The sequence below is a fragment of the Marmota marmota genome, unplaced genomic scaffold (genome assembly GCF_001458135.2).
Source record: "Marmota marmota marmota unplaced genomic scaffold, marMar, whole genome shotgun sequence".
NCBI classification, from domain to species: Eukaryota; Metazoa; Chordata; class Mammalia; order Rodentia; family Sciuridae; genus Marmota; species Marmota marmota.
In genome coordinates this window covers 28,738,384-28,766,028 of record NW_025999932.1, presented here as the reverse complement: position 1 = coordinate 28,766,028, position 27,645 = coordinate 28,738,384, and the positions used below count along the sequence as shown (strand labels likewise).

The 27,645-nt window shown below is 34.2% G+C and overlaps 1 protein-coding gene across 1 annotated transcript; it reads right to left on the bottom strand.

Annotated features, from left to right (window-relative positions):
- Positions 1–4,263: 4,263 nt before the first annotated feature.
- On the bottom strand, positions 4,264–21,840 carry Rfc3 (replication factor C subunit 3). Its single transcript, XM_015484204.2, has 9 exons — positions 21,628–21,840; positions 19,864–20,001; positions 15,548–15,615; positions 13,876–13,973; positions 11,320–11,501; positions 10,523–10,659; positions 10,336–10,434; positions 6,076–6,145; positions 4,264–4,552 (listed from the first exon to the last, which is right to left on the bottom strand). Exons 1-9 carry the CDS (start codon positions 21,712–21,714, stop codon positions 4,361–4,363), a joined length of 1,071 nt encoding a protein of 356 aa, XP_015339690.1. The 5' UTR covers positions 21,715–21,840; the 3' UTR covers positions 4,264–4,360.
- Between the last annotated feature and the right edge of the window lie 5,805 nt (positions 21,841–27,645).

Here is a 27,645-nt window from a genome sequence, read left to right as displayed (position 1 = left end):
CAAATTCATAGACAGAATGTAGAATTGTGAGAAGTTACTATTTATAATATACACAAGTTCTGTTTTGCAAGATAAAAGAGTTTTACAGAAGATGGTGTGATGATTGCTCAATACTGTGAATGTACATAAAGCCAATGAACTGTACGCTTAAAAATGGTTGACAGGGTAAATCTTATATTTTACAATTTAAAAATAACAATAAAGGTTGCAATTAGAACATAGATTGCTTTAGGGAGAACTAACATCTTGAGTCTTCAAATCCAAGTTGTCTTTCTCTATTTAAATAATTTAGGACATTTTTATTTCAACAATGATTTCTTGAATTTTCATGTCTTGGGTACTTTTAAATTTATTAGGGGTTTTTTGATGTCATAAATCGAATCAGTTATTTAAACTTTTATCCTCCAATAGTTTATTGCTACAACACAAAAATACTATTATCTATTCATTTTTTATCTTGTGACCTTTCTAAATTCACCTGTTAAAGCTTCTGAATTCTATCCCTAGTACCAGAGTGGGGGGAAAGGGGAATGATCCACTTGTAAATAAGCTGAAAATAGAAGAACAAAGGACATTATATGTTTTCTTGAGATGGGATAAAAACTGGTGGAATCCAAGGCACAGGTGGTGGGGGGATTAGATTTAAAACAGAAATGTGCAACTTTTCTATTATATCAGAAGACAGAATACACATGAACGCAGATATGGGAACATACGATGCATACAAATGAAGACATAGGAATACAGAACGCATACAAGGTTGTCTGTTCCAAATGAAGTTTTGAAAGAAATACTGATTAGAGAAACATAAGTTTGTTTGGGCAGTGTTGAGGGTCCATTTTTCCTTGGTTGGTAATTATGAATTTATTAGAGTGGAGCTGGTGCTCAGCAGCCTGGATCCAGTCTCTCATCTGTAAAACTAGATAATAATGTCTACCTCAAAGCCTGTTGGAATTAAATGAGCATGTCTATAAAGAGCCTAGCATACTGCCTCACATAAAGAGACTTAATGTTATTCCAGAAAGGCTGTGTAAAGTTCTTTGCATGCCTACAGCTAGTGATTATTTTGCACAGCTGCTCTTCATGAAGTTACTTAAGTTTCTTATGTTACTATATTAAAGGGAAGGTAACTTTGGTGGGCAATCAGCTAATCTAAATAACTGCAGCAGAAACAAAAAGTACCAAGCCACAAAAGTACCATCTAGTGTTTGTTAATCAGCATTAGGCTGTCATTTAGACATGAACTAAGGTTTATAGAGATCACTATTTTTGCAAAGCTAGAGAGGAAAGTACTTAAAAATATTCTGAGTCTTCTATACCATGATCAAACTGATAAAGAACATCTTGAAATAATGCTCCAAATTTCCACAGGAACTGTAAACAGGAAAGAAACCAAGGTGGCTAGTGAAATCCAGTCCATCAATTTGAAATAAAGAGAAATGACTGCTTTATTTGGGACCTAGGTACAAAGAAAACTTCTGACAAGGGTTTTTTTTATTTTCTAAGCAATGTGTTTCATGATGTAGAGTGCTATGATTTGGAAATTACATTTAAAGCATTGTTACTCAATTCTAACTTAATTGCAATATAAAACAGCATTTAAGTAAAACCATGACAAGAGTTCTTGTTGTAATGTATATTTTAACTTTAAATCCTAGGAACAAAATTTTAATTTATATAAAAATTTAAAGTCAGAGATTTTTAAAGAACTGCTTGAGATAGTGATTCACAACCAGGAACCAGGGTCTTAGGTAAGAATCCGAACTCCAAGATTTTCACTACTAGTTATAATGTATTAACCAATATTAGGCTGGGGCTCTTTCAAGAAAACTGGGCAAACACATAAAGTAATTCCAAAATACTCAAGACAACAAGCAATGTAAGACTGTGACTGTGATGCAGTAGAGAAAAGAAACCTATGATGTAAAGTCTACAATCACCCTGCTTCCTTCCACCTGGAGGTCATTTCCAGATACAGAGTAGAAAGGGAAAAGCCAGGCAAAGAACTGTAGTAACAGTAAGTTTAGAAGCAAAGAGAATTCAGAGAGAAGCTGAGGTGGTTGAGTATGCAGAGCATATGCAGTGCATTTCCCCTGTAGAAAGAAATTATATAGAAAACTACTCCAGAAACCTGCTAAGAGTTGCCTTGTATCTTTGGCTGATTAATCAGATGCATACGCATTAAGAATCACAAGGCTAGGCAAGGAAACAAAGGAACAAACAAAAACGTTACAAAAAGGGAAACGAGTGGGCAAAAAACTACTGAAAACTATAAGCTAAACAGTTCCCAGAGCTCACACAGGGCTGGAAAACATTTGAGTTCCAATTACCAAAGGTGTGATTGATTTCCGGAGCATTCAATAGACCCCAGAAATAATCATGCCTAAGCAAACCTAGGGAGTAAGGATACTACTAGGCTCACCCCAATAAGGCTTAAAAACAAACATGAAAAATATGAAAGTAACAAGCACATTATTGCCTGCCAAAAACAAAGCTTAACAGTTAAAACAAACAAAAAAGACAAGAGAATTCAGACAATAATGTAACATTCCAATGTAATAATCACAATAGCCAACATTCAAAAAAACACTAGGGCATGTACAAAAAGCAGAAAATCTGACCAACAATCAGGAAAATATTAGTCAACAGAAACTGATTTACAGATAGAGTGGAATTTGCAAAGACTTTTCGAGAGCTATTAAATATACGTCCAATACATTTGGGAGAAAAACAAACAGAATGAAAATAAGAAACATAATCCAAGTGGTAAAACAAACTTCCAAAGCTTAAAATTTCAAATACTTAAAATAAAAACTTCATGGGATTGTCCTTGGATTATGCAGAAGAGAACATAAGTAAACTTGAAGACAATAAACTGAAGAACAGTGAGAAAAAGGCTAGGGGAAAAAAAGAATAATTTATAGGACACTGTCAAATAGATTAAACTAGAGTCTCAGAAGAGAGGGCAGAAGAACATTTGAAGAAAATGGCTAGCTTTTCCAAATTCAATATATAAACTCACAAATCTAAGAAGTTCAACCAACTCAAAGCAGTATTAAAGTAGGATGAACACAAAGAAAAATCATACCAACACCTAACTTAATCAAACTTCTGGAAAGTAATCAGAGAAGTAATCAAAGAGAAGTTGCAAAAAAGATAGCCATGGGGGTAGGGTGAAAAAAATATATATATATACACATACATATGTGTGTGTGTATATATATAATATGCATATACACACATACAAATACAAAGAAAAAAGATTTGAATGATTATGGATGACTCTTCACGATGCAAATCACAGAGAAAATGTTTTATAAACCTATCAAACTAAAATTCTAAATACGTTAAATAATGCTTTTCAAAATAGTGCAAAATAAAACCACTTTAGGCCAAAAAAAATCCCCAAAATTCCTGATAATTCACCAGCAGACCTGCCTTAGAAGAACTGCCAAAGAAAATTTTTCAAGCTGAAGGAAAATAACAAGATTGAAATCTTAATCTACAAAAAGTAATGAAGAATCAGCAAAAGTATACTTCTAATAAAAACAGGAAGATACTGGGTCTTTTTCCTCCATAGCAATTTATAAAAGTAAACAAAATTATAAAAAACAACCAATTCGGGACAAAACTTGATCAAAGTCAAGACAACAAATTGAAAAATGTTTATTTCTGAAAAGCTCTTCATATTTGGTTAAAACCTGGGAATACCACCATGCATTTGTCACTTGATGTATAGATCCATTTTTACTATAACAAAATACCTGAGGCTGGATAACTTCATATAGTAGTGTATTTTATCTCATGATTACAGAAATACAAGGCCAACGGGTCACATCTGATGATGGCCTTCCAAGGCAATGCAAGGCACCACATGGCAACACAAAGGGTGTACATGTGAATTTTTATATTCTCTACAAAAGTACAGTTCTTTGTTAAGGGATAATGTGATTAAAAGTAATGATTTACCAAGCAAAGTACCATGTACTCTGTAGTCAAAAACAGCAGTCTAAAAAAGAGAAAATTATCTTTGCTCCCTTATTGTATAAGTCTCCTATATTACCTAAGAGATTAGATGAAAGAGAATGGAATGATTGATATTGCATACTTGAAAAACTAATGTTTAAAGTAAATTAAAATAATTTTCCTAGGCTCAAAAGTTTCTAATTGTATCCTTTCAATATATTTCAATAGTATAGAAGCGATTATTTAATGTAGAGGAAAATGATGATTAGTAAATTCAAAGAAGAATTACAAAAAAGATATGATTAAGTCAGTTTATTTTACACAACATTCTTCTAATATAAATTACGAGTAAATGCTGATACTGAGAAATACTTGGAAGAATTACTAACTGAAGTCAGAACATCATGCCTTCCAATCCATCCTCCATGAACTTCTTATAAAGTGCCATAAATTTGGCCACAAATGCTTCCAAGTGATAAATGGCTTTGCTACCCAGTTGTAGACGATGTTCATAATAAGCTGCCATCTGGGCCACTTCTGCTTTCAGTTGTCCATCGCAATTATGCAAAAGTTCTGAGAGAAGGCCCTATAGAAAAATAATTAGTAACTTAAAAAGTAATAATTTTGTAAAATTAGCCAAACATACTTCATCTCTCTCATTCACAAAAACAAGTAAAACTTAAATATGCTTTTATATATGTGAAATCTTTTTTGTGAACCAGAAGTTTTATTTTAAAACCAAAAGCTTTATACCTCTTCTGAAATAATAATGTGCTTACCTACCAAATTCCAAATTAAATTCCATGGAAACCTCTGACTTCTAACAGTCCAACTAAACCTAAATGGTTGTTTGGGGTTTTTTTCCACTTTATGATGCCGTGAAAGGAATAACATAGCTATCAGTCAGTCACACAATCATATAGGTAAATAACCAATATTCTATAGTATTGTTAAATGTTCTGTAAGTTAGATGTGTTAAATGCTATTTTGTTGTTGTTGTTTGAGACAGGGTCTCACTATGCTACTCAGGCTGGTCTCAAACTTGTATGCTAAAGTGATTCCCTGCCTCAGCCTTCCAAGTGGCTGGGACTAGGCACCACCATGCCTTGCTATACATTTTTAATACATACTATCTTCAGCTTATCATGTGGATTTATCAGGGTATAACTCTATAGTAAGTGGAGGATCATCTGTATGCAATTGTAGAAGGGTGAACAAATATACTACAATGATACAAACTGTTGCATTATTTATAATAATAATCTGTAGACAATCTAATATTTCATGAATAGAAGCCACACTCAAAAAAACTGATATATCATATACAAAAGAAAACCATTCATCCATTAAAAAGAATAAGGCAAATTTGTAAAGTCATGAAGCAATATCACGCTATATTGCTGAATAAAAACAAAGGAGAAAACATAAAAACTTTTAGAAAACTACACACACACACATACTTGTTTCTCTATGAAAAGAACAGATGTCTGTTTAAAGTGGCAATGCTTGTAGATTGAAAAACAGATGCTTTAATCTTTAGTTTGTGTGTTTAGTAACATTTGAATTTGTGTGAAGTACCACCATTTAATTTTAATAAACACAAACTTTCTATTTTCTAATATCTAGCAACCAATAAATTTTGCTAGCTAATAGGACTCTGCCTACATCTTCGACCTATCCTCCATATACCCTGAATCTTGCTCTCTGAAATTCTTATCTCCCAGCTATTTATACGGTTGTTTCCTCTTATTCTTCTGAGTCTCAGTTTAAGCAATAAGTATCTTCCACAGAACAGCTATCAATGGACATCCTCCATTATTATCACTGCATCAATTTATTTCTTCTATAGCGTTTATAACATTCTAAAATCCTTACTTGCTTCCTCTTTCACTCTACTAGAACATAACTTCCCCAAAGGCAGGTCTCCTCCCTCCCCTTCTTTAGCACTCCCCTAATGGTAGTTGGCATACAGAAGCTGAATACATATCTGTGGAATTAATGACATGGAGAAAAAGGGGTGACAATTTATACTGGTACTTTGAAAAGCCCTCTTTTCATACACCCAAAGTCCAAATTTTATAAGCAGTTCAAGATCTGAAATAGGGTTACCTTCATTATTATCTCAGGAGGAATACAATGAGTTAACAGCTCATAAAGCCTTCCACGAACTTCGAGGAGCCTATATAAAACAAAATAATTGCTATTTTATGATGAAAATCAGAGACAATTTTAACAATCCAATACACACATATTTTCCCAAATAGTTCATCACATTAAGGATATACACATAAAACTTCTAATTTCAGTTCACTTAAAAAGAAATTACAATAGTCTTTTAAAATAGAGTAATAATCAGGTTTATTATATCAACCACAAAAGTACCAGATAGAAATTAACACTGCAGGAATGGTGAGGGTTGTACTACACCAAGAAATTTAATGTTCATATTTTTACTACAGACAGAAGTTTCTTAAAATATCTAGAAAATGGTCATTAGCAATTACACAAGTGAAAAGAGACAACATAAGCAGAAAATATGCGAGTGCCTCGACTACACAGGAAAAAAGCAATATAGCAGGGACACAAAGAAATCCTGCCACAAAAGAGGGAGTACAAGAAGTTATAGGTTAAGTACAAAACAAGCTAAGTCAATATGAACATTAAACCTCTGAGTCCTTAATGCCAGGTCCTTCTCAAAACATTTCAGGAAGCAAAAGGGTAAAATAAAGCAATACATACATGCCATTTCAGAACAAAGAAAAAAATAACCATTAAAATTCCCAATACACTTAAAATAATTATCTTTACCTCTCTAAATATTTACTTATCCTAAAGAGAGAAAACTTCTGAATTTTTACTATACTACAGATGGTCCATACTTCAGATAAATCAGTGTAATCACTGATAAAAAATTTCTTCAAGTTCAGACTCCTTTCTCTGAGACTCTAGGAATATAAAGCTCTGATACATTAAAACTAAATAAAAATTAAAACAAGAAATAACATTTTTGGGGTACCTGCTATGTATATATCAAATAATTTAATTCAGTTCTCATACCAGCTATGTGAAAAACTTTATCTTCAATTTTTTTTATTGAATAAATGAAACAGTTTAGTAACTTCACAAAGTTAGCCTCAGCAAAGCATTATTTGAACATGGTTCCATCTAATCCAAAGTCCACATCTTTCCAATGTGTGCTAAGCATTTATTTGACACCTTGTTCTGAACTAGCTTCACTATAATATACTATTCCTCACAACAAACATGCTCTTTTATTGAAAAGAACCTGAAGTTCAGGGAGACTACGATTATATTAAAACTCAGGGAGTTGAGCCAGCATTTTATACATGCCTAACTCAAATGCCTGGGATCGCTCACTGACACAGTAGTGTATCTCAAAAATAAAACCTGATTATTAAAGCATAAGTAATAAAACAAACATCATGATAGGAAATTATTTTAATATATGCATGTAGCTTATTTCCAAAAAGTCAATTCAGGATATATTTACCTATACAATTGTTTTATAACTATATTGTGTATATCCATGCATGTTAACATGTATCTCATGTTAATTTCTAGTATTATGTAGTTTCTAAAAATTAATATACTCTAAATTTACTATGTTTGTGTCATTATTTTTTGATGGGTTCTAGGTGACTAAGAGTATAAATTCTTTAGTCAAAGAATCATGGGTATTCTAGAGTAAGTCTCTGCCTTTTAATAACTGAATGTTCCTGTACAAGTTAATCTGACTAAATCTGTTTTCTTATCTCTGGAGTAAAGATGGTAACATTTTTCTCCTAGAACTGTTATGAGTTAAGAGAGGAAACAGTGTAAGAGGTGACATATCATTCATTAAATATAAACTGTTCAAATTCAAAAATTATGACTATTTTAAGACAGAGCAAACAAGAATCAAGACAACAAACATTTATAGTAATACTAAAGGTCAAAAAATCAAGTCATTTGGGATTGCATAGGACAATGATTAAAATAACACTACCCTGCCAGTATTTCTGGCCAGCTCCAAGGCTTTCAGGAATTAGGGGAAATTTCTGTTTATTCGGCACAATAGAATCAATTCCTACAATTATTAGATTAAACAGGAAAGAGCAGTACTTCTTGCACAAGTTCATTGAGAAGCTGCCAATACTTGTTAGGAAGATTGGAATAAAGGGTAGCAGCAGCTGGAAGAATTAGGCAAAACAATAATCAAAGTTTTAAAAGTACATCCGAAAATTATCAAATTTCTATACCAAAATCTTAAAAGTAGAAACTTCTACTATCAATTTATCTTCTTTAAAATCATAACAAAAACAAGAAAGCCACCTTCAGTATAGAAATATTATATGAAAGTTAAAGGCTACTAAGACATGTCAAAACATGTTTGAATCCTTTTGAATATACTCTTATGAATATCAGTATTCTTCAGATGTATCAACCAAGAAGAGAAAAGAAGTGAATTATTTTCACTTCAACCAGAGAAGCTTGAGTTCTAGTGACTGCACTCAGTCTATCCTGTACTCTAAAATTGATCAATGACCATTGCTAAAGTTCAAAGATGGTTTCTCAGTTCTGACACAATGAGGATAAGAGGCTGTGCTTCAGCAAGCCTGAGGAACCTCCTCCATACTTTACAAAGGTAGTGGGCCTTAAGGCTGTCATATTTTAATTTGGAGAAGTGCAGACTGTCTTTCTCAATCAAACTATCATAAATCAAACAATCAGTGACTAAGGAGTTTCAGTATAGTCAATCACTGAATAACAAACCCACAGAAGTAAATGGAAAAAAACTTTGCACAATTAGTGTCAAAAATACTTTCTAATACCAATGGTATATTCTTAGAATTATTCTTAACAGAATCCATCATTAGGCATGAGCACAGAAGTTTCTTAGTTCTCAAACCAATATCACATAATCTCTTTTGCTCTTCACAACAAAGACACAAGTATCCTTGACAGAATAATAAAAAATCATATCTTCATTATACAAATGAGAAAGCGGAAACTCAAAAATGAAGTTAGCTGCTCAAGAACACCTAGCTAAATTAGGATAAGAAGTCTGATGTCAATAGGAAAGACAGTGGAATGAATCTGACATAACTTTCCTATGTACATATACCACAGTGAATCTCAACATTGTGTACATCCACAAGACTGGGATCCTAATTAGAATAATACATATTCCATATTTGTATAAATATGTCAAAGTAGATTCTACTGTCAAGTGTAACTAAAATGAACAAATTTTAAAAAGAGCCAATATGAAAGGTTATACACAGAATTAACCATGTGAATTTCTAGAAAAGGCAAAAGGAAGGAACGGGTGTGGGGGGCGTGTAAATCAGTGGTTGCTTAGGATAAAGAATGGACATACATACAGGTTGAGGGCATCAGACTTTTGGCACAATGAAACTACTCTGTATGATACTATAATGGTGGATCACATCCTACATTTGCCCAAATCCAGACTGTATCCTAATTTAAATTACTGACTTGCGTTAATAATGATGTATTGATATTGACTTGTCAGTTGTGACAAATATACCACGATTAATGCAAGATATCAATAGTAGAGGAAATTGAAAGGGATGAAGGAATATCTAGGAACTTTCTGCTTATTTCAGGAAACCTAAAGCTGCTCTAAAAATATAAAGCCTATTAATTTCTTTAGAAAATGAGTTACAGCTATGACTTGGAAGGAGTTCCACATGGTATCATTAAGAAATGCAATTTACAAAAAAGTATGAAGATAGGCTTCCATTTTTATAAAATAAGCAATAACTAAAAAGAATCCCCACATACTTTCACAGTTATATGAACAAGTAGAAAAATATAAAATATGGAAAGATATATACTAGTCTCTGAGGAACCAAGCAAAAGGGGGAAAAAGATTGAAGATAAACAGACTGTATATAATCACATCTTTACATTCATGAAAAATTACAGTCTTTATGTGGATAATAAAAGTTAAATGTATTTTAAAATTTAAAAAAAGTCTGATGTCTTTCTGGCACATTTGCATTAATTACAAAGTGACATATTATTCTTTTCAATACTAGAAAGCCAAACAAATGATGTTTAAGTCATCAGAGATTCTAAAAGGACAATTAAAAATTCCCAGATTTATTTAATTTACATATAAAACCAAATTTTACACATTAACAGCTTAAGAAAATCTACAATGCCAAACCAACTATTCTGAACCACTGCATTTCTAGAATTAAACTCTACCATTTATTTAAAAGTTCACTGTTTAGATTCAAGATCTCATTATATCTCTAAATGACATGGTGGTAGCATAAAAGAGCCACTAACTGAACTATCTTGATCAAACCTCTATTATCACCACCTCATACTGGTTACCTTTGAGGCGTCTGCTGACTGACAATAGCATTTGCTGTCTCCCTCAGGTACACCTCCCAATCTGTCTCAGGGATTTCTTGATCTGCAGTAAAAGGATATCTACACAACAAAAAGAGAACACAATAAATTAAACAGAAGTGTACGTATTTCCCAGAAGTTTCCTGCAGTAACTGCCCCTTCCACTCACTGTTGTACTCTGCAGGCTTCACACATAAGTAGGGCTTTTCTGAGATTTCTACAGGACTTCTCTGCAAGTCTCTGAGCCAGTTGTGAAGGAAGATTCAGACCTTCCTTCTTGCACACAGTAGTTAACACATGGCAAATCTGTAAGTCAAATTAACAAACATGAGCAGTCTGTCAAAAAGCATAGAGATAATTTCTATTGATAGTATCGTTTTAAATCTTTTTAATTGTATCATTCCCCAAATTTTCACAAGTGAAATTTGTAAAGGTACTTTACTAATTGTATCTAACACAACGTCTTATATTCTCCCTATTTTGTATAAAACCTTCACAGTAAGAAGGAAAGCTGCTTACTGTGAGCAATCAATATTTTCTTTTAACTGACACTATTAAGAATTACAAAGAGAAATAATATACATCAATGTTGTTTCAGACATAACCACATCATCTTCTTGCCAAATCTATTTCCTCTATTTTCAAATTTCCTACTACAATCAAATAAATCAGCTTGAGGTAGAGGATAATACATAATTAACCCATATCTAGCTTCGTAAAATTCTTAAAGCCTGCTTAAGGTAAGAGATGGTTTAAGGAACATATTTTATATATTGATATCTGGGTATTCACTACTATATATGTTGATATTTACATCTATTAATGGTTTGCATCCAGGTCTTTCCATAATTGTTCTTAAATTATTGATATGCTTCACTGGGTTTTAACAAAAAAACATGTCAGAGATATATACAAAGATCAGAGAATTTGAACTCAATTTTTTCTGATAAGTTTAACTTGACATACATCTTCAATGCTGGGAGCAGGCACACGAATTGCCAGGCATCTACTACGAATAGGTGGTATCACTTTGGATGTTGAATTGCAGCACAAGATCAATCTGCAGGTGGACATATACTTTTCCATGGTTCTGCGCAAAGCATGTTGAGCATCTCTGGTGAGTTTGTCAACTTCTGTCAATAATACCACTGAGTCAAACAGAAACAAGACAAACTTAAATTTTACCAAGATAGGGATGTAAAATTCTAAGAAATACACTTTGGAAGGCACTGTTTCAAAAAACATAGCCAACAAGGCATAAAAATATCTGTATGCTTGTAGAGTAAGATTCCCACCTGGCCACAATCTGGGATAAGCCTTACAGTGGTTCAGGAATAGTATGTAGGCAGGGACTGAATCCAACTTTTATAGTTTTCATTATATTAATAAATTAATGTGGAAGACAGCAGTGGTAGCAGTGTGGCATTTGAATCTCCCCTCAAAAACAAACAGAATAACTAATGATTCCAGGAACATCTATTTCAAAACTAAATGACAAACTTTACCTAAGAACTCAAATATAAGCAAGTAAGAACAAGCAACTACAAATGAAAAGACCCTCAGAGCATCAGCACTTTGGTGGAAGGCAGTGACAGGAATCCACTAATCTTTTGTCAGCCATTAGGACAGGAGAACCCCAAAAATGCCTGCAACTCTTAGAAATTATCATGGGACAATTTGAAAACAGCAATCTGAATTAGGAGGCAGATTCCGTAGAGCCCAACTCATGGATGAGACCAAGGGAATGCTGAAGCAGTAAGATCTGACAAAGACATAGATTATAAAGAAAACAAAACAAAGTTCCCTACTAAGATAAGGCTCCACAATGAGGAATCCCAAAAACAGCACTCAATTGAGTGGAACAGGAAAGAGACAAAGGAAAAAATGCTAATAAGAGTGGCAGGGAGGAAGACAGGGAGTAGAGTTTGTAAAAATAAAATAAGCGACAGATCTAGAGTCCCGAACCTAGAAAATCTCTCCGGCCTCCTAGTCCTTCTTCTTCCTAATACAGGAAAACATATTTGCATTTTTAAAAAATGATCACAGGAAAAGGATCACAGCTGAATTCAGTTATAAGAAAAAATAAATATAGAAACAGAAAAACATCTCTGAGTACTGAAGAATTAAACCATCTTCTAAACTTATTACCTAAATATTGTTTTTTTAAATATAATACTAAATGTAAGAACAGGGCTATAATTTTTAGTAATGTAAATCTAATTTTAATTGAGTGTTGGAATACTGTTTGTGTTTTTAATGACTAAAACATTTCACTTTAAAGGTTTATAATTGTTAGCTGATTCAAATTTAAAATTTTAACCATATTTCTTAAAATATATCTTCAGCATAATTCTTATCACAGATTAAAAGCACAGAATTTTCTAAATATTTATATTCATACACATCATTATTTTTGTTTTATGTGGTGATCCTAGAGATAGTAACCAAGTTATAACTGGTAAGCAGGGAACAATAGTATATCTGTATAAAATAATACAGTGTAACCAAGTAAGAAATGCATCTGTCAAAATCTAACAACTAACTAAACGGGGAAATACTAAGGCATTCCTTCCAGAACTGTGACATGTATGTTCACCGGCTCTATTACTATGAAGCACTGTATTGTAGATACTTGGCAACATAATTAGACAAGAAAAACTATTCAAAGTCCTACAAATTGGAAGAGAAAAAAATATTTATGTGTGTTTGTGTGTGTGTGTATACACACACACACAATTTATTAACAGGATATAAAATTAAGATAAAACATCAATAATTGCCATATAAATAAAAAATACAAGAAAAGTTTCCATTTATAGGAATAAAAAATAAATCCATAAATGTTTACTTTTAAATACAGGCAATTTACAAAATAATAATGAGCAATGAAACAAGAAAAATTACCACACTAATTGAAGGAAAAACAAAAAACTATTTCTCCTCCACTCAAACTGAGGAAGATAAAAAATATTTATCTGCAGTGTTGATAAATGTTGAGAAGAAATGGATATTCCCGAACAGTGTTAATATAAATGTACAGATTCTTTCATCAGATAAAGAATTTGGCAAAATCCATTTAAAGTATTAAATACTACATATTTATCATCACTAAATCTTATGAAAAAGAATTGCATGCATATATATAGAAAAAGTACTAGAAAGCAAAGACCAAGTTGTTAATAGTAGCTGTTTCTGGATGACGGGATTACAGCTAGTTTGTTCCCCCAACATACACCCCACCGGACCCGCTTCATCAAAACAGTTAATAATGAACATAAAACTGTGGTCATAATTACTTTAAAATCATGTAATTTCTTATTTGAGATATAATAGGTTTTTTAAATTATTCATCTTGTTCCAAAATATCAAGTAGGTACCAGAAATAATCCTCTTTCCCTCAAAATTCAATTCCACTAGACTACAAGCTCCCATGAATACAGGAGTCATGCCTATCTTGTTGACTTCTGTAAAGAGACCATTAATGTTTGGCAGCCTCATAAAAAGCAAGGTTTCATCACATACCTTTAAAATCTCTTTGAGAGTTTGTTTCAAGTTGCTGTGACTGTGCCACTGTTTTCAACATCTCCTGAATTACTACCCGGTCACTATTTCCAGCATCACTACATAAAACAAGAGTAATATCCACATATATAAATATTTAAGAAGTATTACACTTCTGTATCACTGAAAATATGATGTCACTGAAAACACTAACCATGTTCTAATATTTTTTACTGTTACTTAAGAAGAGTAATAATAATTAAGAAACAATTTGGGAAATACTAACACTTGTGTATCCACTACTGAAAAGTTAATTCCTAATTATAGTAATTTCTCAATTACCCATAACTATCAAAATATAAAAATAACTCTGAAACAGAAATGTAATGCCTATTCATATTCCCTATCCCTCAAATAGCTAAGGTCTGGAAGAAGGAGCCTAGGTAAGTCTGTTACTAGCAGTAGCAAGGAGCAGCTTAAAGGATTTACTAGGGGATGAGATAAGCAAGTAGAGCTTAAGATATAAACTATTGTTGACTTATCAAAGGCACACACTTGTCATTTTCATCCATCTTATTGCTTTGGCTCTTGAATAAAGCACCTCTCATATCCAAAAGTCATCTAGTTCAATTAGGCCAAATGAATATTAATTTCAAACACTGAAAAACAATCAGCTTAATATCTGACTATTCTTGATTCAGAAAAACTCACAAGAAAAAAAGGTGAGTAAAATAATTAGCTTTAGTTCATTTTCCCAAATAACCACAAAGTTTTTTCCCCAAGTCACTATAATTTAATTGGATAAGCACACCTAGATTGCCTCTTGTGTGATTATTTTTCTCGCCAAAAATCCAGAACATTTCCCATTTCTTTAGAATTAACCCTTTCTACTTTTTATGATTAGACTAATTACCAACAAATCTCATTTCTCTTAGTTTTCTTTGACATAACTAGGGAAAATTATAATAGCTATCTGCTAGGGCTATTTTAAGGACTAAGTATCATAATCCTGGTAGAATTAGACTATTTCTCATACTTCCTTCTCCCTTTGTCTCCACCTGCTCACTGAATTGGACATTCATTCTTCCCTCTCTATCATTAGGCTGCCTCTGGCTAAGAAGGTCCTCCATTCCGTTCTCTTTTAAGATCACATCTGGCACCAGAGAACCTTGCAAGTTTACTCAACTTTACCAATGCTGCACAAGTTTTAAACAAGATCCTAATCTTATTATCTCATGACAGACAAAAACACATTGGCTAGTAGACTATCATAATACTCTCTAAACAAGAAGCTGAAACACAAGAAGTTACAAAGGAAGATCTGGCAACCCAAGTTCAGTTTCTAAAATATTTAAACCAGACATTACAAATTTTTAGACATACTTTGCTCATGAATGCTGAATAAATCAATATAATTTAATAAAACTTTACTAACAATGAACTCTGAAAAGTAAGAAAACTTAAAATATATTACTGAAATTATCTTGACAGAGGCAGTGAAGCTGGAAGGTACTAGGTACCACATTTTGAGAAAAATAGCGCCACTCTAATCTGTTTTATATACTATGCTTCCATTCATGTAATTTTATTTTGAGAGTTCCAATCTTTTAAAAAAAAAGTATGAAAGCATTATTGCTAAAAACTGCTTACTTCTAACCATTCTTTTAAAAATGCTTAGTAGCAGCAATTTTACCTGGGATTAACTTCAAGGTGGTAATTACTTGCAATGGTGCTGATTTCAATTTTCTTTTTAGATGGAGTCTGTAGACAAAACAAACAAAACAAGATTTTTTCAACATCTATTATTTGCTATTTCCCCTTTGTTTTGTATTTTCATCTTTTTTTTATTATATAAACAATTGAAGTTTGTTTAAAACAATAATACTCGATATAACCAATATTAATGTAACTTCACTTAACTCCATTCTTAATGTGCAAACATGTTTATATCAACTGGGTCACATCATACATCCTGTTTATATCGTGTGTAGGGCAGTTCTAAAGATGGCTATAATTCCTACCTTGGTGAGAATTCCGATGGGCTGTTTTTAGAATGCAGCCAAGGTCATGAACTTCCTGATTCAGCAAATGTACTCAAGGTCAGAAACATGTGCTTGTGATTATGCATTCAGTTATGTAACTGACTGTCAATGTGCTGTCTCTGTCTGGTCTGCATATAAAAAAGACCTATGGAAATGGCTCAGTGGGCTAAATGGAACTGGCAGAGGCAAAATGGAACTGGAGCTGGAGGGAGGAGCTGCTGCAAATTCTGAATCAAGAATGTCGACTATTCCAACTGTGTCTTGCATCTTCTTCCACCTGCCTGGATCCCGAATCTGTTACCCAGGTCTGAGCCTTCATCTAACACTTACCTTCAGATATCCCCAAATAATCTTTATTTATTACCATATCATCATTGTTAACAATCTAAATATATTCTTTTATGATTTTTTCCATGTTAATACAAAAATAAAGCACAAATATTTGTACAGTGTTGGTGTTTCTTGTAAAAAATAAAAACAAAAAGAAAGAGGAAGTCATACCCTTACCTCTATGTTTTGCTTTTTCTAGGTAACAATATATTTTGGCAATTCCTCCCAGACAACTGATATGTTATAGATGGGTATCAACAGCTGATGGGCATACTGATGGCCATTCTGTTTTTTTGCATTTGTTGTGCGTGTATCTATAGACCACTGTTTAAAAAAGATCTAACAATTCACTTTTCCACTGGCAACCAACACCCTTACTCAACATTCTCCATTTATAGTTGGTTTTAATATGCCTTTCAATTTTTGCCAATTTGACTAAATAATGTACAATCTGTTTGACTCTCTCAAAGGTCAAACTGGCCACATATTTGTCAACTGACTACTTATTTCATTTTCTACCAGGTTGTTTTTCTCCATTGTCAATTTTAAAATCTCTTACCTAATGTTCCTTTCAAATATTTTGTGACAATCTTTTTTTCCTTTGATTTTATGTCTGAAGTCCTTTATCATATTCTAAAATATATAGCATTTTGTTTTAACATCAATCACCTGGAATTTATCTTTATAAATGGTATGCCATAGAAATTGAACTTTGTTTTCCTCCCAATAGATAAGTAGTTATGAGGACACATTTTGCTGGGTCACATTTTTCCACCATTTTTCAAACAGACTTTCCAGCATATTTCCAGGCTCTCTTCAGTTTCACTAGTCACATTTTCTATTCACATGCCAATACACTATATTAGTTGTCAGATATGATTTACAATTTTGTAATGCAAATCCCACTCCATCAAACTTCTCTTTTATCATTACGTTAGCTGGTCTCAGAATTGTATTCTTTCCATGTGGACTTGAGGATCATTTCATATAATTAAAAAAAAAATACTTGACTTAAATTGAAATTTCATTAAAATTTATACATTAACTTAGAGAAAAGACACACTTTTAAATCTCTCATCTGAGAACATGCTGCATCTTTCCATTTTATGGCTCTTGTTTTTTGTTCTTCTGTTAAGATTTTGTCATTTTCCCCCCTAAAGATTCCAGCTTTCTTGCTAAATTTATCCCTACATAATATTATAAGAATTTCTATCAGGATGCACCACCAGTTCCTCAACCTTGGATCTGTCTAAACATAAGCTAACCAATATTAGCCTAAAACTCATTTATTATCCTGAAGATTCTATTAATAAATACCATCTACATTCAGCATTCATTTTTTTTTCAAGGCATAACATGTATAAAACATTCCATCAGGGGCTATGAAGACGATATGAAAACCAATCTGGCATGTTCCCTACATAACTTCAAAACAAATACAATCTTGTCAAAGTAAGGATATATGAACAACTATAATCTAAACAAAACAAAGTAGTATAAAAGTATAAACTACAGCTCATAGAATAAACAGCATTTCTCATGCATGGGAGAAGCACTTTAGAGAGGAGACATTTTAACTAGATCTGAAACGCCATCACTAAGAAAAGAGCATGACAATGCAGTGAATGGTACAAGGCTGGAAACTCCTCCATGGCAAAATTATGGGAAGCCTTTCAATCTCCCAATGTCTCAAGTTTCCTTTCCCAGTTAGTTGCTCCACTGTCACTTGATTCCACATTTAAATTATTAAAATTACAACTTCTTTTCATCTCCACTACTGCTTCCAAAAAAATGAACTTCAGAAACTTGATTTCTAGTTTCATTTGAAACATCCTCTTATTTACTAGATAATTACTAGATAAATCAAAATGACTCTCTCCCTGTCCATTTTACAGCAAACCTCCTGTTGCTCATGCTTTCTAACATAAATGACTTTGGTGTACAATCGTGAGGTCTATACATTAGTATCTCTCAATCTTGTACATCGCAAATTCATTCTTATATTATTATCTCTCAATCTTGTACGTCTGTGAAATTCATTCTTAAATCATATGTTAGGCACAACTAAGAGGATGAAAGGTACATATATGACCATGATTAAAAATTCCTCCCATATGGGAAAACTGGAAATTCATATTCAATAAAATGAAATTAGACCCCTGTCACCCTGCACAAAATTCAAGTCAAAGTGGATCAAGGACCTAGGCATTAGACCAGACACGCTGTGCCTACAAGATGAAAAAGTAGGCCCAAATCTCCATCATGTCAGCTTAGGAACCAAATTCCTCAACATTAACAAGACTCCTAAAGCACAAGTAAACTCAAGAATCAATAAAGGGGCTGAGCATTGTGGAGGATGCCTGTAATCTCAGCAGCTCGGGAGGCTGAGGCAGGAGGGTCATGAGTTCAAAGCCGGCCTCAGCAAAAGTGAGGCACTAAGCAACTCAGTGAGACCCTGTCTCTAAACAAAATACAAGGGGCTGAGGATATGGCTCAGTGATTGAGTGCCCCTGAGTTCATCCCCAGTAACACCCTCTTCTTCCACCAAAAAAAAATAATCAATAAATAGGTTTTATCAAACTAAAAAGCCTCTTCACAGCAAAGGAAACAATCGAGAATGTGAAGAGAGAGCCTACAGAATGCGAGAAAATCTTTGCTGTCTGTACCTCATATAGAGTATTAATCTCCAGGATATATGAAGAACTCAAAAAACTTAACACGAAAAAAACTAATAACCCAGTCTATAAATGGGCCAAGGAACTGAACAAACACTTCACAGAAGATATGATCTGTCAACAAATATGTGAAAAAATGTTCAACATTGCTAGCAATTAGAGAAATGCAAATTAAAACTACACTGAGATTTCATCTTACTCCAATCAGAATGGCAATTATCAAGAATACAAGTAACAATAAAAGCTGGTAAGGATATGGGAAAAAAGAAAGATATACTCATATATTACTAGTGGGACTGCAAATTGGTGCAAACACCCTGGAAGCAGTAGGGAGATTCTTCAAAACACTTGAAATAGAACCAGCATTTGATCCAGTTATCCCACTCCTCAGCATATACCCAAAGGACTTAAAATCAGGATACTATAGTGATGTGACCACATCAATATTCATAGCAGCTCAATAGCTAAGCTATGGAACCAAGCTAGAAGTCCTTCAACAGATGAATGGATAAAGAAAATGTGGTACATATACACAATGGATTATTATTCAGCCAAAAAGAAGAATGAAATTATCGAATTTGCTGGTAGAGGTAAATGGATGAAACTGGAGACTATCATGCTAAGCGAAACAAGCCAATCAAAAAAAAAGCCAAATGTTCTCTCTGATATGCAGATGCTGATTCACAATAGGTTGGGGTGGGGTGGGGTGGGATGGGCACTGGAAAGACAGTAAAATGAATCAAACATAACTTTCCTATGTCTATATATGAGTACATGACCAGTGTAACTACATATCATGTACAACCACAGAATGGAAAGTTATACTCCATCTATGTATGATATGTCAAAATACATTCTACTGTCATGTATAACTAAAAAGAACAAATAAAAACAAAAAATAAATTTGATAAAAAAGAATACTTCCCATAAATATTTCGAAAGCCTCAAAGTAAAATGCTTACTGTGATAGTTTGATGTTCAATTCTCAATTTTTCAACTCCAACACCATAAAGTTCACGTAGAATACACATAATTCTTGTCTTTTTTCCAGCACCTGATGGTCCATACACTAACAGGTGAGGAAAATCACCACACTGAACCTGCAGAAAGAAAGAACAAGGTATTTTTCTCTAGTCAAATTAAATTGTTCTAGGTAGAACTGAACTATTTTTTAAGCACCACATATTTTGCACACCTACCAACAAATTAAAATACATATTTGTACTTTTAAATAAATTTTAAAACATTGATTTTAAAACAAATTTTAAATCACTTAAATACATAGCACAGAACATGAAAGATACAAGATTAACTACTAGACAGCAGAAATTCTCAAGCCAGGCTAACAGAATCTCCTGGAGAATTTTTTTTAAATAAAGGAATGATTGATTACAGGACCCAGTCATCTATGAGATTAGGATTCTATAATTCTGAGATAGATGTTTTTCTTGTCTGGGCTCCTGGAAATAATACCTGGGATAAGAACCGGGTGCATTTGTTTAACCTACAAGGGACTTAAAGTAAAATTTCAGAGGAGACCAAGGATGAAAAATCAGGAAAGAAAGGAAGCCAATAAAAATGTGTTACCAATTTTAATTCCACTCTAAATATCTGGGCTCGATCCTATTGGGGAAACACTTAAAGCCAGCATAGACACTACAGTGTTAATCCAATTAAGTGATGGGGAAAGTGGAGTAGGTGAACACTCTCTCACCAGTACTTTGTGGAACCCTGCTTAGGAAACTGGATGGGAGAAAAAGGAGGGCATTAATTCCCAGGTACTTCAAGTGTGCTTGGGGATTTCAGTCAAAGAAAAGCACTTAGGCAAAACCCAGATGTGGAAGTTCAAAGTCAGTCTGCAAGCATGGTAAGAGTTAAAAGCAAGGGGATGCATGGGGCAGGGTACTAACAGAGTCTGCTGCCTTACAAGACAATGAGTTTTTCAAAAGTTTCTGATAATTAGTCAGATGTGTGAAAATAGTTATAAAGAGGACTAAGACACAAACTGCACACTTTAGTTCTGTAATAACACTCCACTCCCTACAAGCTCCAGTTGGCTTTTCACAAATCATTGCCATCAGACACTTTGAACAACCACAATATAAAAAGAAGTCATGAGGAGGCAGCGGGGGTCTTCTGCAAGAACATCCTAATCCACCGTATTTGAGAATCAGAAAAGACCCTAGGAATTAATAAATCCAACATTTCCCTTGTAAATGAAGACATTCATACCAAGAAATGTTAAACCTGTTAAAAAATCAGACGATGTCACTTCTAGGCTCATAATCCTCCAACAGCTTCCCATCTCACTCTATAGGGATGTACTGAATTTGCACCACTCCTCCCCCTTCCAACACCCGCCCCAGTTCCCATTACTCTTCCGACTGGCTATTATCCAGATACACAGCCATTCTCGAGGGTTCTACAACAAGCTGTGCAAACTGCAGCCCCGGGGATTTTGCACTTATTATCTGCTCTATTTGTCCCACGCTTTGCTAAGTTTCTGAATTTATGACTTTCTCATCTCGAGTCTTGGCTCAGGTGGCACTTGCCAGCTGATCTTCCCGGTTTAAAAATACAACCCCGCCAACCCCCACGCACTCTTCCCCCTTCCCCGTTCGGTGCCTCTCGGTAACATTTATCTCCTAATGGCGGGCGGGCGGTGTCCTGCTGCTCAGGGGCGCCTGGGGCCTCCCCTCTCCCGGCCCAAACAGCGGCTGACTCACCAGGTTGCGCAGCTGGGCCGCCTGCTCCTTGTGGTAGTCCAGCCGCCCCAAGGAGCACGGCCGGTATTTGTCCACCCAGAGACTCATGACAGTCGGAGTTCTCCGGGGTCGAAGCTTGAAAGTCCCGCGCGCGCGCCCAGCTTCCTCCCGGACGCCTAGACAAGTTTTCCCGCGAGTGCCACATCTCGTGACGTCACTGCCGGCCACGGCTGCGTGAAGAGTTGAGAAGCGAAAGACTACGAAAGCCGAGTGGGGCCAAAATTAGTCGTCGCATCGTCTCCGCCTAATCACAATGTTCATTGTTTTACCAAAATGGTTCATTCATTCACACGAATTTGCCCCACAGAAATGTACTAAATATATGTGTCGAGCTTCTTTCTTGGCACCAGAATATATCGACCTCAAAGGTTTCTCTCATTTGCAGGCACTCAATAAAGCTTTGTTGGATAATACTAAAAAATCAGATTTGGTGGTTTGTTTTTTTTTTACACCCACTCCTCAAGATTGTTAATGTATTGAAAACAAAAGAATCAAAAGTGCATGAAGGACTACGTGCACTGTGGAAGAAACATGAGATTAACATGCTATTTTAGATACAGAATGCTGAAAAGCACTTCTAATTAAAATGAGAAGAACAAACCTTCTGGAAATTATTCTGCATACCAAGCCTACACAAAACTTTCATTGTGCCCCCTCACAACACCTCTCTAAATACACTTTTTCAGTTGTATGTAATATCAACTCTTTATCTCATTTGGGCTTTCATTTTACATATTGTTTGGAATACTAGATTTGATGGGAAAGTCTTGACAGGAATTGATTTTCAAATATGTTTAATAACCTTCCATTAACATGCACCCTCTCATCCATTTATTAAACAAGAATTCACTGTGCTTTTCTATGTATATCATATTCAATGAGTACTCCTATAGGCAAGATATTTTAAGTACAATCAGTAACACCACCAAGTATAAGATACAATTCCTATTAGTAAAAAACTTTCTAAAAGTAGCCTCAAAGACTTCTACCTCAAGACATTGGCACTTGCTCTCTTCTCTTGTGGACTCTTATAGTGTAAACTAACTGGGCCCTTCAATTCCTCTCCTATTGCTACAGTGTCATCTGGACCTCAGTTTGTTCTCCCTGACCACCAGGTTTAACACTGTAAAGAAATCTCAATATGCTCCTTCCTACTGAATTGGAATGAAAGAAAAGTATTTGAAGTGAGAAGGTGAGAAGAGAAATGAGAAGAGTCCAAGTATCATCCTGTAGATATAGAATCATAAAAATTATAATGCAAATAGTTACTGAAAGGAATAAGGTGAACCAGGTTTTTTTTTTTTTAATTGATTTGGCAGAAGTGCCCATAAGCATTACAGTTTCAGTAAGAAGCAATAGTAAATAACAAGGTCTGAAGATAAGTACTTTAAAGTTTTTGGATGTTCTGGGGAAGAAATAGTGTGGAGGGAACAAGAAGGCATAAGAAAGCCACTTTGTTCCCATAGGGTTGCCATATTTCACAAATAAAATTAGGAGTCCCCATTACTTTTGAATCTAAGATAACTTTTTGGCATAAGAATGCCCCAATCAGTAAAAATTCATGCTTATCTGAAATTAAAATATAACTGGGTGCCCTGTGTTTTATATGGCAATCTGCTGCAGACTCTTGTATATACGGGATGTGCTAAGAGATACAGAGGAAGTAGAGTTCTCAAGGGAGCAAGAAAATGAAGGAAGCGTACAGAGGGGACGTTATAAATATCCAGCAATGGTCAATGAACCACAGCTCCAAATGTGTAATTACTCTGACCTCCAGGTTCTTCAGTTTTAAAATGGGGTTAATGAAACCTGTTTTTCATTTGAGGATTAAATAAGGTCATGTAATACCTAGTACATAGCAGATACTAAATAATTTGTGGTTCTATGTTATGGAGAAGAGACATACACACAAATGTTCAGGGTGAGGGAACATGAAAATAAAGATGGCTAGAGAACACAAGGTTGGATCTTCAGTTAGCTCCTCTGAACAAGAGTAATGAAGTTGACATCTTACACATGCAACCAAACCTTCCAACATCCTCCAAGTGAACTACTGCTCCTCCTGGGCTCTTCTGCTCCTAGCTCCTGACATGTCATGCCACTGCATTTTTCTGGGGCAAACCAGTAACTGAGACTTGACAGAATCACAAGTAAGATTCTCCAGGCTTGACCTAAATTTTGTTTTGTTTTGATAGAAATGATAAGGCAGAAATTTCATTCATGATCTCAAAAGTCAAAAGACCAATGGAGAGGAATGATATTATTTTCCCTTTAGTTTCTACTGAAAAATTCATATATAAATTATAATCTCAATCTTTAGTTTCTACTCAAAACTATACTTTTAAAAAAAATACCACTTTGGCTTCACTCTCATGTTTTTGTTTTTTTTCTTTTTCCTTTGTCCGAGAGGATTTAAACTCCCCTCTTCAGAGGTTAACATAGAACATTTTGCTGACTCATGATCTTTATTTCAACCAAAAGGTATTGTGGCCTTTTTTTTTCTTATAACTTATTCTCTCAAGGACAGTGACAGTATCCAATCTTGATTCCATTCCCTTATTAGAGATGAATTTATCTCTTTGAAATAAGCAAGCATAGATCTCAATACAAATAACTTGGAAAACAACAGTTTAAAACTCCCAAAGAGAGGGTACAAATATAAAATGCATGGTAGAACATGGCAGAAGAAATATTCTGTTCATCAAATCTCTTTCCACCTCTTTGCCTTATCTAAAGTTCCTCCATTCCTCCCATGCTTCCCCCAATGCCATTATGAGTCAGCATCCTCATATCAAAGAAAACATTCAGCCTTTTGGGGATTAGCTAACTTCACTTAGCATTGTATTCTCCAACTCCATCCACTTACCTGCAAATGCCATGATTTTATTCCCTTTTAAGACTGAGTAATGTTCCACAGTGTAAATATACCAAAGTTTCTGTATCCATTCATCTACTGAAGGGCATCTGGGTTGGTTCCACAATTTAGCTATTGTGAATTGTGCTTCTATAAACATTGATGAGGCTGTGTCCCTGTAGTATGATGTTTTTAAATCCTTTAGGTATAAACCAAGGAGGGGGATAGCTGGGCCAAATGGTGGTTCCATTCCAAGTTTTCTAAGGAATCTCCATTTTGCTTTCCAGATTGGCTGCACCAATTTGCAGTCCCACCAACAATGTATAAATGTGCTTTTCCCCCACATCCTAGCCAACATTTATTGTTGTTTGTATTCTTGATAACTGCCATTCTGACTGGAGTGAGATGGAATCTTAGAGTAGTTTGATTTGCATTTCTCTAATTGCTAGAGATGTTGAACATTTTTTCATAGGTTTGTTGATTGATTGTATATCCTCTTCTAAGTGGTATCTATTCAGTTCCTTGGCCCATTTATTGATTGGGCTGGGGGGTAGGAATGATGGTGGAATGAGTTACACATCATTACCTTAAGTATAAGTATGAAGGCACGAATGGTGTGAAAATGCTTTGTGTACAACCAGTGACAAAAAATTGTGCTCTATATGTGTAATATGAAGTGAATTGCATTCTAACATCATGTATAACAAATTAGAACAAATAAATAATTTAATAAAGAAAAAAATAAAGTTATTAAAATGGGAATATGATAATATATAGTTAAAATAGCTTAAATTCATATATAAATTATAATCTCAATTTTGCTAACAAGTATAATGTGAATTAAGTGATAGAAGGCTGCATGATGTTAAACTATGAGCAGTGGTTAAAAAAAATCTCTTTTCAATACCTCCTGGATGCATGGGAGCTGTTCCCAGCTTCTTCTATAGTTAGTGGAATCATATGATTAAATTCTGCCTAATGTAGGCCACAACGATCAATGACACATCATTTCTATACCAATCCCATAAAAACCTTCTGTGTGTTCCTCCAAACTCTCTCTTCTCATTTGCCAGTTTAATGTGGAGAATCCAGTAGCCAATTTTGGAATTCCAGAGGGACACTGGAGGCACTAGGAAGGAAGCTTGGTTCCTGGGGATTAGCCTGGGGGTTCTCTCCATAAGCAGAGCAGGTGGGGAACAAGGGCAAGTGAAACAGAGGAGCAAGTACAGCTAGTGTAAGGGGTTGCTATCAAGATCTCCTCTGTGAGCAACCTAGACTTCTTAGTAAGACACCTAAATTTTAATTTTACTCTGGGCCCTGCAAATTATGTAGCCAGTAGTGTTCAATGTCTCAATTTATCTATTATATTGATGATGGATATTTTAATTTCTTCCATGTTTCAGCTGTTAAGAATAATAAGCATGGGAGGAATGGAGGAACTTTAGATAGGGCAAAGAGGTGGAAAGAGATTTGATGAACAGAATATTTCTTCTGCCATGTTCTACCATGCATTTTATATTTGTACCCTCTCTTTGGGAGTTTTAAACTGTTGTTTTCCAAGTTATTTGTATTGAGATCTATGCTTGCTTATTTCAAAGAGATAAATTCATCTCTAATAAGGGAATGGAATCAAGATTGGATACTGTCACTGTCCATAAGAGAATAAGTTATAAGAAAAAAAAGGCCACAATACCTTTTGGTTGAAATAAAGATCATGAGTCAGCAAAATGTTCTATGTTAACCTCTGAAGAGGGGAGTTTAAATCCTCTCGGACAAAGGAAAAAGAAAAAAAAAAAACAGAACAGAATATGAGAGTGATATGTCCTATTTTCTAATGGTATATATCTAGAAACAAAATGCCTGGTACTAAGTTAGGTATATACAGTATTCAGTTTCAGTAGATATTGACAAGAGTTTTTGAAAATATGTGTGCCAATATGCACAACCAATGTCAAAGAGTAAAAATGAAATATTTCACGTCCTCCATGACAACACGTTTTTAACATAATAAGGTACACCTAACATAACATGTACTAACTGAGCCATTTTATGAGTTGGACAATTTATTGATTGGGTCAGTAGCACTAGACACATTCACATTGTTGAACAACAATCATCACTATCTCTGAAAGTCTTTCTTCATCCCAAACTGAGATGCCTTTTAAACAATAACTTCTCATGTTGGTAACTCTGAGCACGTGGTAACCATATCCTATGAGCTGTTATCTGTGACTCTGACCATTGGTACCTCATGTAACTGGAATTTTGCAAAATATGTCCTATTGTATCTCATTGATTTTACCTAACATGGTCTTTAAGTTCATCCATGTATGAGAATTTTAATTTGAAGGCTGAGTGATGTTTCATTCTATGGATATTCTTCAATTTGTTAATCCATTTATTTGCCAATGGATATTTGGGTTGTTTTTACCTTTGGCTATTTTTAAAATTGTTTCTATGAACACAGATGTACAAATATGTGTCCAAGTTCCTGCTTTCAACTCTTTTGTACATATATAACCAGAAGTTGTATTGTTGGATCATATGGTAACTTTATTTCGATTTTTGATATACTATCATGCTGTTTTTTCTGTGGCTACACAATTTTACATATGTACCAGCAATACACCAGGGTTTCAATTTTTTTCACATCATCACCAACCAATAGTCTTTTTTCATTTTAGTAGTCTGGTGGAGTGGTACAAAAATCTCATGATTTTAAATTCTATAATGATTAATGATGTTAAACATCTTATCAAATGCTTATTAGTAATCATGATATTCTTTTTAAAAAATATTTTTAATTGTAAATGGATACTATACATTTATTTATTTGTTTGTCTGTTTATTTGTTTATATGTGGTGCTGAGGATTGAACCCAGTGCCTCACACCTGCTAGTCAAGCTTTCTACCACTGAGCTACAACTCCAGCTCCATGATTCTTTTATAAAGTGCCTATCAAAGTCTTTTTGACAATTTCTTATTAAAGTGACTTTTTCATATTGATTTGGTCCTTTTCCAAACATATTTATTGTAAATATCTTTTTCCTATGCATAGCTTATTTTTAACTTTCTTAATGGTACCTCATGGTGAACAGAAATTCTTAATTTTAATTTAGTTGCGT